Source organism: Sapajus apella, unplaced genomic scaffold (assembly GCF_009761245.1).
Source record: "Sapajus apella isolate SASKATOON/1434 unplaced genomic scaffold, GSC_monkey_1.0 scaffold247, whole genome shotgun sequence".
NCBI lineage: Eukaryota > Metazoa > Chordata > Mammalia > Primates > Cebidae > Sapajus > Sapajus apella.
The window spans coordinates 376,687-393,896 of record NW_022437187.1 but is presented as its reverse complement, the minus strand read 5'-3'; the positions used below and the strand labels follow the sequence as shown (position 1 = coordinate 393,896).

Below are 17,210 nucleotides of genomic sequence, written 5' to 3'. Positions count from 1 at the left end.
CATTCAGAGCTTTGACTTAGTGGTCAAGGGCATGTCAGGTGAGTGACCTGAGTGAACCAAGCAGATGCTCATGGCCTTTTAAAACATAACTTGGGAAGTTACACAGCATCATTTCCATGTCATGCGTCAGTGGCAAGTGAGCACTAGTGTCCGGTCCGGTAAGGGTGGGCATAGACCCCCCAACTCTCAAGGGGAGAATAGCAAAAATTGCAAACATCTTTAAAAAGCCACAGGTATATTCTAGTTTAAAACTACTCAGGTTTTAGCTCTCCTGGGCTTCCCACCATAGCTCTGGGATGATTTTAGGGCTTATGTTTTCTCCCAAACTTGGAAGCAGCAGACGAACAGACCTTGGTAGTAGTTGTGACCAGGGGCCTTTTGCTTATGTCTTGGGAGATCCACCCAAGAGAGATGCAGGTCAGCAATTGCTGATGCTCACTTTTAAGTGGGAGCTAAATAATGAGAACTCATGGACACAAAGAGGGGAACAGCAGACACTGGGTCTGCTTGAGGGTAGAAGGTGGAAGGAGGGAGAGGATCAGAAAAAATAACTAAGCTTAGTACGTGGGTGATGAAATAATCTGTACAATAAACCCCTGTGATATGAGTTTACCTATATAACCTGCACATGTACCCCTGAACCTAAAACAAAAGGTTAAATAAAAATGGAAACATACTCAATAGCAGAGGTGCCTCTCAAATATGTGATAAAGGATCTGTTACTTTATCGCATAGGCCAGGGGTAAGGTAATCCTGGGTTTTACTTCTCAGTCACTATGAGTTTATTGGCAAGTAAATGCAAAGATTCAGGGAAACTTACTGAAGTGTTATGGGGCAATAAAAGCTAATGTCTGCCTTAAATGTTGCTTTATCAAGGAACCATTTAATTGACTGTTTACAAGATTTAGGCCGGGCACGGTGGCTCATGCCTGTAATCTCAGCACTTTGAGAGACTGAGGTGGCTGGATCACCTGAGGTCAGGAGTTCAGACCAGCCTTGCCAACATGGTGAAACCCTGTCTATACTAAATATACAAAAATTAGCCAGGCATGGTGGTGGGTACCTGTAATCCCAGCTACTAGGGAGGCTGAGGCAGGAAAATCGCTTGAACCTGGGAGGCAGAGGTTGCAGTGAGCCAAGATCGCGCCTGGGTGACAAGATCCAGCCTGGATGACAAGAGTGAAACTCCATCTCAATAAAAAAAAAAAATCACAAGATTTAAGTATTTGTAATGGAGAGGAGGCTTTATTTCTTATAAGGATTACAGCCTGTAATAGGCTGAGAAGAGTGCCTCGGGCTAAGACCAGAAATAGGCACTTTGAAGGAAGACAGGTTGGGGTAGAAGCATTATGCTGGACCAGTTGGCTGAACATACATATTCAACAGGTTACAAGAGGAGCTATGAATATGGAAGAAAGTGGTCCTGATGCATCTTTATTGAATCAACATGAATGTAACAATTGACCCATGTTCATTTGGGGTTGGAGACTTAACGTTTCAATGTATTAGGTCCTATCAGTCAAAAGATCTTTTCAGGACACGAAGGCACTCAAGTGTGCAACCTCTATAAATCCAGCCAGTACCAGTTCATGGTGGGTGGTCTTCTTATCAGGAGAGAGTTACTGAATTCAGTCTCTTGTCCAATCAAAGCTGTAGTTCAGTGTTTGGGACAGGAATTAGTGATTAGGGTTTGGCGATGAGCTACGAGTGTTTTCATTTTGCTTATGTCAAGGCCAGTGTTTATTTAGCTGCTAGAGAAAAGAGAAAAACCTTGTGGCAGTTAGACCATAGTTTACTCTTTAAGTTTAGGGTGCTTGACTTAACCCTGGACTGGCATGGCCTTAGGTCTTGTTTATAATTTGCTGTCTCATTCCCACAAAAAGTCTGCTGTGCCAGTCTTATGATCTCTATATTAACATTAATGCTGGTCATTTGTTGTGTCTAAACCATAAACATGAGAAGGTATAATGAGACGTGTGACTTCCCATCTCATCATGGCCAGGAACTCAGTTGTAAGGTTTTTCTGGGTCCCCTTGGCTAAGGGGAGTGTCCTGCAGTTGGTGGGGGCTTAAGATTTTATTTTTAGTTTACCATTTCCAGAAAAGGAAAGGCTGCAGATAAACCTTAAATATCCTGCACTTGTGTTTCAAAGCAATAAAACAGACCTCTTAAGTACTAATGGAGTTGTGTACAATTTATATGGTGGCCACTTTCCTTTCTAGCCTGGAAGCCCTGTGAGGACAGAGGTCTTGACTTTTTTATTCCTTAACATTTTTCTTACCCCTAAGTTAGCACATAGCAGCAGCTACACAGATGGAAATCTCTCTCTTCCCCACAGTTTCTACCTTTAACAATTCTCTCTGCCAACATGCAGGGTCACCCTGTAGCCTTATAGTTTCCCCAACATCTAACATATGTTCTTCCAGTACCTGGAGACCGAGATACTGCAGGGCCAGACAGCTGTGTTCCTAGCGGAGTGACAAGTAAGGCTTTGTTGAGCTCTTTTTACCTTATTCACCTTAGAGTCCAAGCTGACCAACTCAAAACTACACACATCAAGCCAGAAAATCACCAGCCTCCAAGACTCAGCTCTGATCTTACAAGAGCTCATTAGAGATGAAAAACTGCTTTGTAAATTCCAAAGCATATCTCTAGCTCAAGACTGCCTCTCTTCACATTGTATTCCCAGTGGCTCCAGTAGGCAAAACCCATGGCAAAAATTGTTAATTTTGAAGACATGTTCTGTTTCCAGTATTGAGAATTTAAATTTCAAGCTGCCCACTAGCTGCAAAAAGTGAGGAAGTTGTGTCCCACTCATTTTCCTCTGCAGTTTTCCCTGATCAGTGTGTTCCCTCTAGAATTTATGAAATTGAAAGCATTTAACATTTTGTACCAATTTTATATTAATACATCTAGCTGTAATAGCCACAAAACACAAAGCCATTACACATTTTTTTTTTCTATTGCAAACTACACCCATAGCAGTAAATCCAGCATTTGCAGTTAGGTTAGCATTACTGTTGTGGGACAGATCCAGATTGGAAAACAGAAGGGGTGGGTAAAGGGGGAGGCAAAGAAAGAGGCAGCTCTTGCAACAAGGCAGCAGCTGGGCTGAAGAGGAAGCTGGATGGAGCCTTTGCACCCTCCCCATCCTCCCAGCCCAGCTTTGCTCTAGCCCTGAGAACTTTTAACATTTTGGGGGCACCCAACATTCACCTTTATAATTTTTCACTGTTGTTTTTTTCCTTCCACCTGAAGAAGAGATCACGCAGCTGTATATTTTCCCCCTCACTTCATCCAGCATAGCTCAAAGAGGCCAGGGTTGGATCCATCTCTAATCCCATAGGTCACTGTGGCTTCTAACAGCAGACAGCAGTTCAGCTGCTGCTCTCAAACCCTGGAGGGCTCCATAGACACCCAGGTATCAAAGGCTCATCACCATTCCCCTTCATTCTTCCTTTTCCCAAACAGTGATAGAGCTAAATCTTCATGAGACATGGTTGTTCTAGCAAATTCCACTTCTGGGCGAGATGCAGTGACTCATACCTGTAATCTCAGCACTTTGAGAGGCTGAGGCAGGATCACTTGAGGCCAGGAGCTCAAGATAAACCTTGGCAACATAGTAAGACGCCCCATCTTTACAGAGAAAAAAAGAGCCCAGAATGGTGGCATGTGGCTATAGTCCCAGCCATTCAGGAGAATACATACCTGTAGTCTTAGCTGAGGCAGGAGGATCACTTGTGCCCAGGAATATGAACCTGCAGTGAACTATTATTGTGCCACTGCACTCCAGCCTGGGTGACAGAGTGAGAAGGAAAAAAAATTTACTTCTGATGGCAACTGTATAGGTGATTCCCAAGACCACTTCTGGGTTAAACAAATTGCTAGGAGGACTGACAGGACTTGGCATATAGTCACACCATGACTATGATTTATTACAGCAAGGTCAGCAAAGGGGAAAGGTCATAGGGCCATGTCCAGAGGAAACCAGGCACCAGTTTCTAAACATCATCTCCTAGTGGAGTCACATACGATGTGCTGAATTCCTCCAGCAACATGCTGTGACAACAAATGTGAAATTCACAGAAGCTCCTTAGAGACTCAGTGTCCAGGCTTTTTATTGGGGGCTGGTCATGTAGACACTGTCTACTGTTCATACACCAAAATTCCAGATTCCCAGAAAAAAAAAAAAGGCAGGTGTTCCTCTAAAACTGTACTGTTTAGGCACAGTGAGCTACTTGGTCAGTGACGGTGGAGGGAACCCTTCTGAAATCCAGGTTCCCAAACCTTCCCAAAATTCACGTTCTCAGATACCAGCCAAGGATAGGATAGCCACCTCAGGACACTTCAATGGCAACTCTATTTCAAATGATTATTAGTTTGCAGTACTGTCAATGGTTCAACCCCTGTTTGAGGTTAGTTCTGAGTTCAGACTTGTGAGTGACAGACACACAAAGGCAGCTACAAGATTATCAAATATGTTCAGTTCAATTTTTGTGGTAGTTGCTATTATCTATTTTTATTGGTGTGTATTTGAACGTCAAATACCAAAGTGCAAGCATAAACTTTGTGATGAATTGTTTGAAGAGTGGAGGGAGATTTATTAAATGAGGAAAGATTCCTTTTGAAGCTTTTTGTGCAGTATGTAAAAATGGAGAAAGGCATCAGCACATAATTACAGCTAAACATAGATGTATGATTTCCTCAATTAATACTACAGAGTATTAATTGAGTACTACTACAGAGTATTAATAAAACAGATTTTTTTATTTTAAGGCTGGGTGTAGTGGCTCATGCCTGTAATCCTAGCAATTTGGGAGGCTCAGGTGGGCAGACTGCTTGAGCTCAGGAGTTTGAGACCAGCCTGGGCAACATGGTGACATTCTATCTCTACTAAAAATACAAAAAAGTTAGCTAGGCATGGTGGCGAGTGCCTGTAATCCCAGCTACTCAGGAGGCTGAGGCAGTAAAATCACTTGAACCTGGGAGGTGGAAGTTGCAGTGAGCCGAGATTGTGCCGCTATACTCCAGCCTGGGTGACAGAGCAAGACTCTTGTCTCAAAAAATAAAATAAAAAGAATTCAGATTGAGATAAAGTAATTGCAGTAGAAGTTGTAAACACCTGCCAGACTTTATAACAGCAGCAGTATTTCAGCTCAAATGACAGTTTGAAAGTATTACTGCTAGAAGTATTTTCTGATTCCAAAGATGCAATCAGATTTTCAAGAGCCAGGATGAAATCTACTCAACAACAACAAAAGTAATAGCTTCACTATGATCACAGAGATGATCAATGATCTAAATGCCTCACCTATTTTCAGCATGGCCATGGATGCAAGTAATCACAAGGCAGAAAATATTTTCCCTTTGCTTCTGAACTGCTTTTGGTGGCAATAATACAAATACAAATTGTGGCTGATGTTTGTAGAAAGGCACAGACATAGTTGGTCCAAGCTGAAGTAAAGCAGGAATGCTTCCAACTTGTGGGCCATTCTGCCCACATTCTGCATCATGAGGTACAAATGGCATCTGATGTTCTTTGTATTTTCATTGAAGTATCTGTCATATAATTGTTCTCTTACTTCAGCATTTACACTATGAGAATTGAGTGATTAAAGGACTTTTGTGGGGTTTTTTTTTTGGCATTCGATATTCTTCATTTCTTTTGCAGTTAGAAACTCATTGTCTTCTGTAACTGAAACAGTTGAGAAAGTTGTTAGTTTATGTAAAGCCTTGAAATAACATTTTAATTCTCAAGAAAAGATTCCAAAATTTATTTACTTTAAAAATAATCCATTGAGTAAAGTTTTTTGTTAATAGTTTTTTTTTTCACTAGGAAACAAATATTTTATTCCTTTTTTCTGTTGAGAGGATAGATTGTGAGACAGAGAACAACAGTCTGGCCACAGAGGCTCGGTTTGGTTGATTTCCACAGGCATGTGGAGGACAGGAAGGGCAGGATCTTGTTTGAGCTCCCACTCTCATCACGACCTTTGACCTCTTCCTGTACCCTCTGCAGCAGTGCTGCATGGAGCCTACTGGATCTCTAGCCTACCTCACTCACCTCTCTGACCACTGACAGGCAGTGCAAAGGATGCAGGAGTTGTCTCTACTGACCACGGGGACATGAGCAGAGAAGCAAAGGCCCCTTACTCTCCCTCTGCCCATTCCAGTGTGCTGGCTGCAACAGAATGGGAACCCTTCAGTCATCGCCTGCTGCAGACTCAACTTCAGGGATGGGAGCCTGTGTCCAGAAAACCTGGGCTGTAAATTGAAATCTCAGAAGCAGGAAGGTTGGAGAGTGATAGGGTACCAGAGCTCTGGGGTTACTGCTGAGAAGATATGCAAGGGCTACATTCCCCAGGGGCAGATTAGAAGCCCTGGGTCAAGGCTGGGCACAGTAGCTCACATCTGTAATCCCAGCATTTTGGGAGTCCAAGGCAGATGGATTATTGAACTTAGGAGTTTTAGACCAGCCTGGTAAACATGGCAAAACCCCATCTTTACTAAAAATACAAAAATTAGCTGGGTGTGGTGTCGTGTGCCTGTAGTCCCAGCTACTCAGGAGAACCAGGCACAAGAATTCCTTGAACCCAGGTTGCAGTTAGCTGAGATGGCTTGGGTGACAGAGTGGGACTCTGGGCAAAAAAAAAAAAAAAAAAGGCAGCCCTGGGCCTGGAATCCCTGGGTGCTCTGTGAAGGGGCAGGGCAGATGGGGACTCCCTGGGGCTTTCCCAGGGAGGAAAATAACCATGGACGACTGTAGTAGCGTGGTGAAGGCAATGCTGTGCTCACACACTCCTTGCTTTGCTTTGTATCTCCAATTGCTACTCTTGAAAACAGACTGGGCCTGGGGTGGGATAAGGAAGCGAGGTTCTTGTAAAAGGAGTAAAGAGAGTCCATGAAGATAGATGATCAAAGTGGTGCAAAGCTTCCCAGTCTCAGGACAATTGAAGACTCTTGTCCATGCTCTAAAGGGAAGGAGCTAGTCTCTCTGGAGAAAAAGCAGATTCCAAGAAGGGAGAGGTGATTGGGGCTGGAAGGAGCAGATAGCCATATGTCTCAGTCCCTGCGCAGGAAAGCGAGTCCACAGTTCACTAACAGTTATAACCACAAACAAGTAGCCATGAACACTATAGTCAGCAAACACACAGAGAGACGCATCACAGGAGTTGGAGAAACCTGCAGCCTGCAGTGGTGAGGCAAGAGATTAGTTGCATCATCAAGTTGAGGAATGGTGTTAGAAAGGACAGGGAAGGACATGGAGTGGGGGACACAGAAGTTCTTGGCTTCTCTTGGGGAAAGATTTGTTGTTGAAATGGCTGTTTTCTTAAGCATCAATATTTGCATCTAGAATCTCAAGCAGCTGGAGAGCTGCGCTTCATTTAGTTCTCTGCTTTCTAGAGCTCTGTTGCATTTGCAGTGATGAGGTTCTCCACCTGGGCTTCCTCCTCCCCTGGGATCCTGGGCTTCTGATTGAAACTGCACTTGCACCTGCAACCTAGGATAAGGAGGGTCCGAACAGAGAAGAGGACCACAGCACATACCAACTACCAAATCCTCAGGGTCTGGTAGTCATAATGAAAAGGGTCAATTTCCTTCTCCTCAGCTGCACTGGCCAGGACAATGAGGGCCAGCAGGTTGCATAGAAAGATCAGCACCACCTCCAAGGTGCTGGCACAGCCAGTTCCCTCTGAGACGATCCCAGAAGGATGTGTCCAGTCCCAAGGAGCCTGGGAGCGGCATATTCACAATCTCTTTAGGAATAGGATTATGCAAATTGAAAGAAGAGCAAACAATGTTACTGAAATAATCCACTGCATAATGGAACCTGAATGCATTAAGGAAATAATAGAATATTCACAAGTGTCAAGACTGTTCTTAAATGGAAAACATTAGGCCAGGCGTGGTGGCTCATGCCTGTAATCACAGCACTTTGGAGGCTGAGGTGGATGGATCATGAGCTCAGGAATTGGAGACCAGCCTGGCCAACATGGTGAAATCCCGTCTCTACTAACTACAAAAATTAGCTGGGCGTGGTGACGGGTGCCTGTAGTCCCAGCTACTCAGGACACTGAGGCAGGAGAATCACTTGAATCCAGGAGGTGGCGGCTGCAGTGAGCTGAGATCACGCCACTGCACTCCAGCCTGGGTGACAGAGCGAAATTTCATCTCAAAAATAAAACAAAAGACAAAAACAACAACAACAAAAAAAAAAAAAACAAGGAAAACATGATTTATGAACAGGAAAAAAAACTGTGACTCGAAGTGATCATCATTATTGTACTTGCCATGGCTGTCTCCTGAAACACATCTCATACCTTGAATAATTTGATTCTTTTACATGGATGTTACTAAATGCTTTTCCAGCATGGGAACAAGTGGGATCATCATCAGTGGTTGTAAGGAAGGGAATAAAAATGAACAAAAATGTTACTTTTTTGGTCAGTGGACATTTCATTTTTTATTTTTATTTTAAACTTCAATGGCTTTTGGAGTATAAGTGGTTTTTGGTTGTGGGTGAATTATAAAGTGGTAAATTCTGAGATTTTAGTGCATCTGTCACCTGAGTAGTGTACACACTGTATGTACCTAATGTGTGGTTCCTGGCCCCCTCCCGCCGCCCACGGAGTTTTGCCCTTTTTGCCGAGCCTGGAGTGCAGTGGTGCAATCTCAGCTCACTGCAACCTCCACCTTCTGGGTTTAAGTGATTCCCCTGCCTCAGCCTCCCAAATAGCTGTGACTGCAAGTGTGCGCCACCACAACCGGCTAATTTTGTATTTTTAGTAGAGACAGGGTTTCACTGTGTTGGCCAGGCTGGTCTCGAATCCCTGTAAGTGATTCACCCACCTTAGCCTCCCAAAGTGCCGAGATTACAGGCGTGAGCCACCGCGCTTGGCCATGTATAGTTTTTAAAATTTCCGGTCTCCTTCCCATCCTCCCACTTGAGTTTCTACAGTCCATTATATCACTCTGTATGCCTCTGCGTACTCATAGCTTAGCTCCCACTTATGAGAACCTACGGTTTTTGGTTTTCCACTTCTGTGTTACCTCGGTCAGTGGACATTTAAAAAGTTATTGTGATCGGCAGGGCGGGGTGCCTCACGTCTGTAATCCCAGAACTTTGGGAAGCTGAGGCAGGCGGATCACGAGGTCAGCAGATCGAGACCATCCTGGCTAACACAGTGAAACCCCCTCTCGACTAAAAAATACAAAAAATCAGTCGGGCGTGGTGCTGCGCCTGGAGTTCCAGCTACTAGGGAGGCTGAGGCAGGATAATCGCTTGAACCCAGGAGGCAGAGGTTGCAGTGAGCCAAGATCGCACCAGTGCATTCCAGCCTGGGCTGCAGAGAGAGGCTCCGTCTGTTTTAAAAAAAAAAAAAAAAAAAAAGTTATTGTGATCAAGAGATTCAACATGTACTCCTGAAGAATGAAAAATGCAGGTTTGCCATGAAAGATGGTAGTACGTGGTTTAACAAAATTTGAAGAGCAATTCCGAGTTATCTTTATGACAGTGTACAGGCTGGTAATGCTCATATCCAGCGTGTTTTCTCACTGTGAGCGTCCAACGGACCAGAACGAAGCAAGTGGAGGTGGTGCTGTTGCAGAGCTGCGGCGCCGCAGGAACCAACAGCATTTGGAGGAATTCCAATCGTGAATTCTGCCAAACGAGGAAGTGTTGAGGACAGCCAAATCATTAGGGAGATGTAATTCATGAGAAAACTATGTAATTTAAATACTCATAATTTATTTCAGATAGATAAAACTGCAATACTGCACTTGCTGTATCTGGGAACGAACTCTACCCAATGCAGCTGAAACCTCAGGTCATTTCTAAAGGAGCCACCCGAGGACTTGTGGGAAATGTAGTGTGCACTTTCTGAGGGAGTGACGCGAGGACTTATGGGAAATGTAGTGTGCACTTTCTGGCCCCAATCGCGGGAGCCGCTTTGGGCCTTCTGCGCCCTGTAGCTCCCGGTTTGTTTTTCTTTTCATCAGCCTGCTATCTCCCGGCGACAGGGCAGAGAACGCGGTGGGTGAGTAGGGGAGGGCTGGGGCAAGTGTGGACTGGGGGTTCCGCGCGGTCTAACGGCGGGAGAGCGAGGAGCGGCTTTGCCTCCTGGCCTGGGTCCGAATACTGTCTGAGTCGCACTCGTCCCGCGCTTGTGACGAGTGAGGTTGGGTTTTCTCCCCCCTGGGGTGAAGAATGCCCAGCAGGACTGCGCGGGAACGGGCCTTCTGCCTAGTAGATGCGCGCTTATCTCCTTATTCTTTCCCCTCAGAATCTCGCTGTTGCCTCCCAATCACCTGTGGTCAGCGTCGCTGCGTTGTCACCGCAACGCTGAGGCCAGCCGGGTGGCTGGAAGCGGATTCCACACCGAGGCTCTGCCCAGCGTCACCCGGCCTGCTGTGTCCTCGCAGGTTGCAGCTTCATGGCCTGACACCTCCAGGAAGTATTTTGAAGTCACCATGGCTGTGGATTGGGGGATTTGTTTCCACTGACACGTGAGGTTGCGCACGTGGAGGGAGGCGCCCCTGGCCTTCCGGCACTGTCCAGCCTCACCTGTGTCCCCAGTAGTACCAGTGGGCATTTCCAGACGGTCCAGCTCGTGGCTCAAGTGACAGGAAGATGTAGGACCTTTCAGTCTTGGATGAGGATTCGAACTGAAGGACTTAGGTCCAGCTGTCTTGGAGCAAAGCAGCTGTTGTGAGGTAAGAAGGGAAAGGTGGGGATCGAGAGCCCAGGGGTCCTCCTAGGTCACCCGGCCAGTTGGGCTGAGGCCTCATTAGACATCTAAAGCAGGGTAGGAGGAGCAGAGGCTCAATTTGTGTCCGGTCCAGACTCCCACAGGCTGGTTAATGGTCGGAGCTTTGGGCCCACTCAGGGATGTGGCAGCAGAGGAGGGCAAGGTGGAAGGGGCAGACAGAGCCGCTTCTTGGGGAGTTGTGAAGGCATCAGGCGGAGGGACAAGCTTAACAGCCAAGTGGAGGAGAGCACCCCCATGCCTGCATTCGTTACTCGCTTTATCCTGTTACGTTGCCGAGCTGCTAGCACACTGCAGCACAACTAGAGATAAACGGATGCCTCTTTCTTGATCTTGCAGAATCAGAGGTGCGGCCACAAGAAAGGTCTTAAAATTATCTATTTCAACTTTATTTTAAAATATGGGGTGGCCTGGAGTGGGGTGGGGCAGACAGGAAATGAGCTTAACATGTTAAGTGACTGGTGACATTGACACATTTTGTTGTGGCAGAATCAAGAACAGACTTTGAGTCGCTTGAAGACTCAGGCAGGTGTTTGCTGCATTGACAACAGAGTAAGTAAAAATCAGTTTGGCTTTTTAAATCCAAAGATGGTTTTGAGAACCTGAAACCAAGTTAGAGCGAGTTCGTTTTCCTTCTAAAATAAAACTGGGCTGAAAAATACCACATCCCTTTTTTCAGAACGTTGTTGGGATTCTTTGGTTTATAATAAACATTAAAACCTGAGTATTTTTGTTTAGCATCAGTTTTCATGAAAGCATTATGTTTCCTTCTTTGGCTTTTCCTAACTTGCTTAATTAGTTTAATATGCTGGTTTGCATACTCTGTTAAGAGTACAGCATACATTGTTTTTAAGTCAGTAAAAAACAAACATTTTTACATTTGAAAACTAATGTGTCCGAGCAGTACGTAATCATGCCAGAGTCATGCATGACATATGAGTATCTCCTTTTCAGAGATGTTTTGCCAGCTGTGAAGTGGACCTTTTCAGGCAAGTGACATCTCTCATGATCTTTTCTTATTTCTCAACTACGCCCTCACAGTTTTCTCTGCTGTTCCAACACCTGTGGAAGATGATCACAGCCCAGGTAAATTATTATTATTATTATTTATAATTCTGCTTAAAAGTAATTATTGAGATTTAAAAATTGTCTGTATATTCATATGAAAGCAGAAATGACGTCAGGGAAAATATGGAGGAGAGGTCACATTACAGTTCATGTGTCAAATGCAGCCTGCTGCCTGTTTTTTTATGGTCCACAAATGAAGGATGGTTTTATATTTTTACGTGGCTGAGGGGAAAAAAATCAAGCGTATTATTTTGCTTGGAAATGATGTGAAATTCAGTCTTCAGTGTCTATAAAGTTTTACTGGGACTCAGTCATACTCATGCATTTATGTACTGTCTGTGGGTACGTTCACCCTACCAGGGCAGAGTTGACTGGCTGCAGCAGAGACTGTAATGGCTCACAAGCCTAAAATATTTACTGTGTGACCCTTTACAGAAAATGTTTGCTGATTTCTGATAGACAGTTGATGAAGAGTAGGACAAAAATGCCATGTAGGTGAATGCAGATCTTGTGATCTCACTGAGTTGTGAAACTGGAACATAAAACAGTTTGTTAATGGGATTTATTAGGTGACATTGTGAACCTTCTGATAACAATCTTGCAATTACATAAAAAAGTAGTACAACAAAGTGAATAATTCATGTGCAGTCCAGGGGAAAACTTAAGAGACAGCAAGAGAAAGTATGTGAATAAAAAATTCAAATGAATTGTGTAGCATTAGGACTCATGGTTGTTTAAAGAAACAGGCCTGGTAGGGTAGGGAGATCATGGGTTGTTAGGATGTGGCAGGCTTTGCGACAGCCCTACAGACTGGGCAGAACTAGAATGTTTGCAAAAACTTTCGAGGGATTTTACCTAAAAAAAAAAATTATGGTAAAGTACACATCACATGAAATTCACTATTTAGCCATTTTAAAGAATATAATTCAGTTACTTTAGTACATTCACAATGTTATACAACCACAGCCACCATTTATTTCTGGAATATTTTCATCACACCAAAAGGAAACACAGTGCTCTTAGTAAGCAGTATTGGAACTTAATACAGTTGCTCCCTTTTTCCCCTCTCCTCCCAGCCCCTAGCAACCAATAATCTGTTTTCTGTCTTATAGATTTGCCTATTTTGGATATGGCATATAAATGGAATCATATAATTTGTAGCTTTTTGTCTCTGCTCTCTCACTTAGAATAAGGTTTTCAAGACCCATTTCTGTTGTAGTTGCGTATCAGTAATTTTTCTCGTTTTATGGCTGAACAATATTCTGTTGTATGGCTATACCACCTTTTGTTTATCCATTCATCAGCTGATGTACATTGAGGGTCATCTTGTGTTTGGCTATTGTGAATAGTGCTCCTATGAACATTCATGTACAAATATTTGTTTGAACACATTTTTAGTTATTTTGGGTATATACTAGGAGTGAAATTGCTGAGTTATATGGTAATTGTACATTTAATTTATTGTGAAACCAACAGTTTTCCCCAGCAGAGTGCTTTGCAATCCACAGGAATTTTTAGTTAGCTTTTCAATTTCTGCAAAACAAGTATGTTGAGTTTTTGATAAGTATTGCACTGGATAAGTGTTGGAGTGGGTGATAGCACTTTGGGGAGTGTTATTTTAATATTAAATGTTATCATCCATGAACATGTGATTTTTTTTCCCTAGGTCTTCTTTCCTTCATTAATGTTTTATAGTTTTCAGTGCACAAGTGTTGCATATCTTTCCTTAAATTTATTAAATATTTTCATTTAAATGCTATTGTAAGTGGAACTTTTTATTTGCTTTTTGGCTGCTCACTGTAATTAGTACACAACTAATTTTTGAGTGTTGATCTTGTATCCTGTAATTTTGCTGAATTTGTTTCTACTTCTAGTAGTTCCTTTGTGGATTGTTTAGTATTTTCTGCATATAAGATCATGTCATCTGCAAACAAAAATAGTTTTATTTTCTTTCCAATTTTGGTTTATTTATTTAGCCTAATTGCTCTGGCTGGAATTTTTATTACAGTGTTGAATATGTGTGGCCAAAGCAGGCATCTTTATTTTTTGTTAGTTTGTTTTCACCATCTTAACTATTTTTGGATGTACAATTCAGAAGCAGTGTCAAGTATATTAATATTGTAAATCTAATCTCCAGAACTTTTTCATCTTGGGAAACTGAAATTCTGTATCCATTAAACAATAACTCCCCATTTTTCCCTCCTCCTTACTCTTAGCAACCACCATCTTACTTTCTGTTTCTGAGTTTCATTACTTTTGCTGTATCTCATATAAGTGAAATCATACAGTATTTGTCCTATTGTGGCTGGCTTCTTTCATCTAGCATAATATCCTCAAGCTTCCTCAGTGGTGTAGCATGTGTCAGAATTTATCTCTTTTTTAAGGTTGAATGATATTTCATTGTACCCATGTTTTGTTTATTCATTCATCTGTCAGAGGACATTTGGGTTCTTTCCTCCTTTTGACTGTTGTGAATTACGCTGCTGTGAACATGGGTGTACAAATATTTCTTTGAGATCCTTCTTTCAGTTCTTTTGGTTATATACTCAGAAGTAGTATGGCTGGAACCTATGGTAATTCTGTTTTTAATTTCTTGAGGAAACACAAACCTGTTTTCTACAAAAGGCGCACCATTTTACAGTCCCACCCTCAGTGTACAGGATTCTGATTTCTCCATATCCTTGCCAACACTCATTATTTTCTTTTGTTATTGTGACAGCAGCCATTGTAATGGGTGTAAGGTGATTTTTCATAGTAGTTTTGATTTGTATTTTCCTAATGATTAGTGATGTTGAGCATATTTTCTTTTTCTTTCTTTTTTGAAATGAAGTCTCACTCTGTCGCCCAGGGTGGAGTGCAGTGGCACAATCTTGGCTCACTGCAACCTCCACCTCCCAGGTTCAGGCAATTCTCCTGCCTCAGCTTCCTGAGTAGCTGGGATTACAGCATGCACCACCACGCCCAGCTACATTTTTTGTACTTTTAGTAGAGACGGGGTTTCACCTTGTTGGCCAGCATGGTCTCGATGTATTGACCTCGTGATCTGCCCGCCTTGGCCTCCCAAAGTGTTGGGATTACAGGCGTGAGACAGAGTTACTTTTTTTTTTTTTTTTTTGGTAGTCTTCTGTTTTGCCTGTGGCTATCCAGTTTTTTCAACCCTATTTGTTAAAAAAAAATTGTCCTTTCCCTGTTGACTATTGACAACTTTGTTGAAAATCATTTCACCTGTAATACATGCATGGATTTTCAACTGGCTATCTGGACCCCTTGAAATGGAATGTAAACTTCAGGATCATTTATTTCTGTTACTATGTCTCCTTTGTAGGTTGATCTTTTTTTTTTTTTTTAATCAGTATGTAATGTTTTTCTCTTGTAAGAATTTTTGACTGAAAGTCTTTTTTGTCTCAATATAGTCACCCTGGAACACTTTCAGTTACTATGTTGTCATTTCATTTTTAACCTATTGTGGTTTTGTATCTAAATAGTGTCTTATAGACAATATATAGCTGGATCATATATTTGTATTTATTTTGCCAACTTCTGTATTTTAGTTGGGAGTTTATTTACATTTAAAGTAAGCGATAAACTGATAAAGGACTTATGCTATTTTGCTACTTGTTTTCCATATGTATTACATCTTTCTTGTTTTCAGTTTTTCTGTGTATGCATTCTTTTGTGCTTTTTTTCTTTTTTTTTCCCATTTATTTATTTTATTGCATTTGAGGTTTTGGGGTACATGTGAAGAACATGCAAGATTGTTGCAGAGGTACACATGTAGCAGTGTGATTTGCTGCCTTCCTCCCCATCACCTACATCTGGCATTTCTCCCCTTGCTATCTCTCCCCAACTCCCCACCCCCCACCGTCCCTCCCTTATTTCCCCCCAACTGACCCCAGTGTGTAGTGCTTCCCTCCCCGTGTCCATGTGTTCTCATTGTTCAACACCCGCCTATGAGTGAGAACATGCGGTGTTTGATCTTCTGCTTTTCTATCAGTTTGCTGAGAATGATGGTTTCCAGGTTCATCCATGTCCCAACAAAGGACACAAACTCATCATTTTTGATGGCTGCATGATATTCTATGGTGTATATGTGCCACATTTTCCCTGTCCAGTCTATCATCGATAGGCATTTGGGTTGGTGCCAGGTCTTTGCTATTGTAAACAGTGTTGCAATGAACATTCGTGTGCACGTGTCCTTATCGTAGAACGATTTATAATCCTTTAGATATATACCCAGTAATGGGATTGCTGGGTCAAATAGAATTTCTATTTCTAGGTACTTGAGGAATCGCCACACTGTCTTCCACAATGGTTTAACTAATTTACACTCCCACCAACAGTGTAAAAGTGTTCCTATTTCTCCACATCTTCTCCAGCATCTGTTGTCTCCAGATTTTTTAATGATCGCCATTCTAACTGGCGTGAGATGGTATCTCAATGTAGTTTTGATTTGCATTTCTCTAATGACCAGTGATGATGAGCATTTTTTCATATGTTTGTTGGCTTCATGTATGTCTTCTTTTATGTAAAGTATCTGTTCATATCCTTTGCCCACTTTTGAATGGGCTTGTTTTTTTCTTGTAAATCTGTTTTAGTTCTTTGTAAATTCTGGATATCGGCCCTTTGTCAGATGGGTAAACTGCAAAAATTTTTTCCATTCTGTTGGTTGCCGATTCACTCTAATGACTGTTTCTTTTGCTGTGCAGAAGCTGTGGAGTTTGATTAGGTCCCATTTGTCTATTTTGGCTTTTGTTGTCAATGCTTTTGGTGTTTTGGTCATGAAGTCCTTGCCTACACCTATGTCCTGAATGGTTTTGCCTACATTTTCTTCTAGGGTTTTTATGGTGTTAGGTCTTATGTTTAAGTCTTTAATCCATCTGGAGTTAATTTTAGTGTAAGGTGTCAGGAAGGGGTCCAGTTTCTGCTTTCTACACATGGCTAGCCAGCTTTCCCAACACCATTTATTAAACAGGGAATCCTTTCTCCGTTGCTTGTTTTTGTCAGGTTTGTCAAAGATCAGATGGTTGTAGATATGTTGTGTTGCCTCCGAGACCTCTGTTCTGTTCCATTGGTCTATATATCTGTTTTGGTACCAGTACCATGCTGTTTTGATTACTGTAGCCTTGTAGTATACTTTGAAGTCCGGTAGCGTGATACCTCCCGCTTTGTTCTTTTTGCTTAGAATTGACTTGGCTATGCGGGCTACCTTTTGGTTCCATATGAAGTTTAAGGTGGTTTTTTTCCAGTTCTGTGAAGAAGGTCATTGGTAGCTTGATAGGGATAGCGTTGATTGTGTAAATTACTTTGGGCAGTATGGCCATTTTCATGATATTGATTCTTCCTAACTATAAACATTCCATGTTCATAGTTAGGAAG

General features: G+C 42.5%; 1 protein-coding gene across 7 annotated transcripts in view; it reads left to right on the top strand.

Annotated features, from left to right (window-relative positions):
* The first annotated feature begins 9,400 nt into the window (after window positions 1-9,400).
* Window positions 9,401-17,210, top strand: part of LOC116545107 (zinc finger protein 37A-like) — a 19,582-nt gene continuing 11,772 nt past the window's right edge. Inside the window, exons 1-4 of one of the 7 annotated variants that reach the window (XM_032271729.1) lie at window positions 9,401-10,037; window positions 10,284-10,713; window positions 11,256-11,318; window positions 11,808-11,852. In XM_032271729.1, coding sequence (XP_032127620.1) covers window positions 11,838-11,852 — 15 coding nt within the window. In that variant the 5' untranslated portion in view covers window positions 9,401-10,037; window positions 10,284-10,713; window positions 11,256-11,318; window positions 11,808-11,837. Of the gene's footprint in view, window positions 10,038-10,283; window positions 10,714-10,842; window positions 11,114-11,255; window positions 11,319-11,720; window positions 11,853-15,586; window positions 15,592-16,864; window positions 16,869-17,210 lie in introns of those variants that run through there. The other 6 variants (XM_032271726.1, XM_032271725.1, XM_032271728.1 and 3 more) reach the window with 6 other exon arrangements.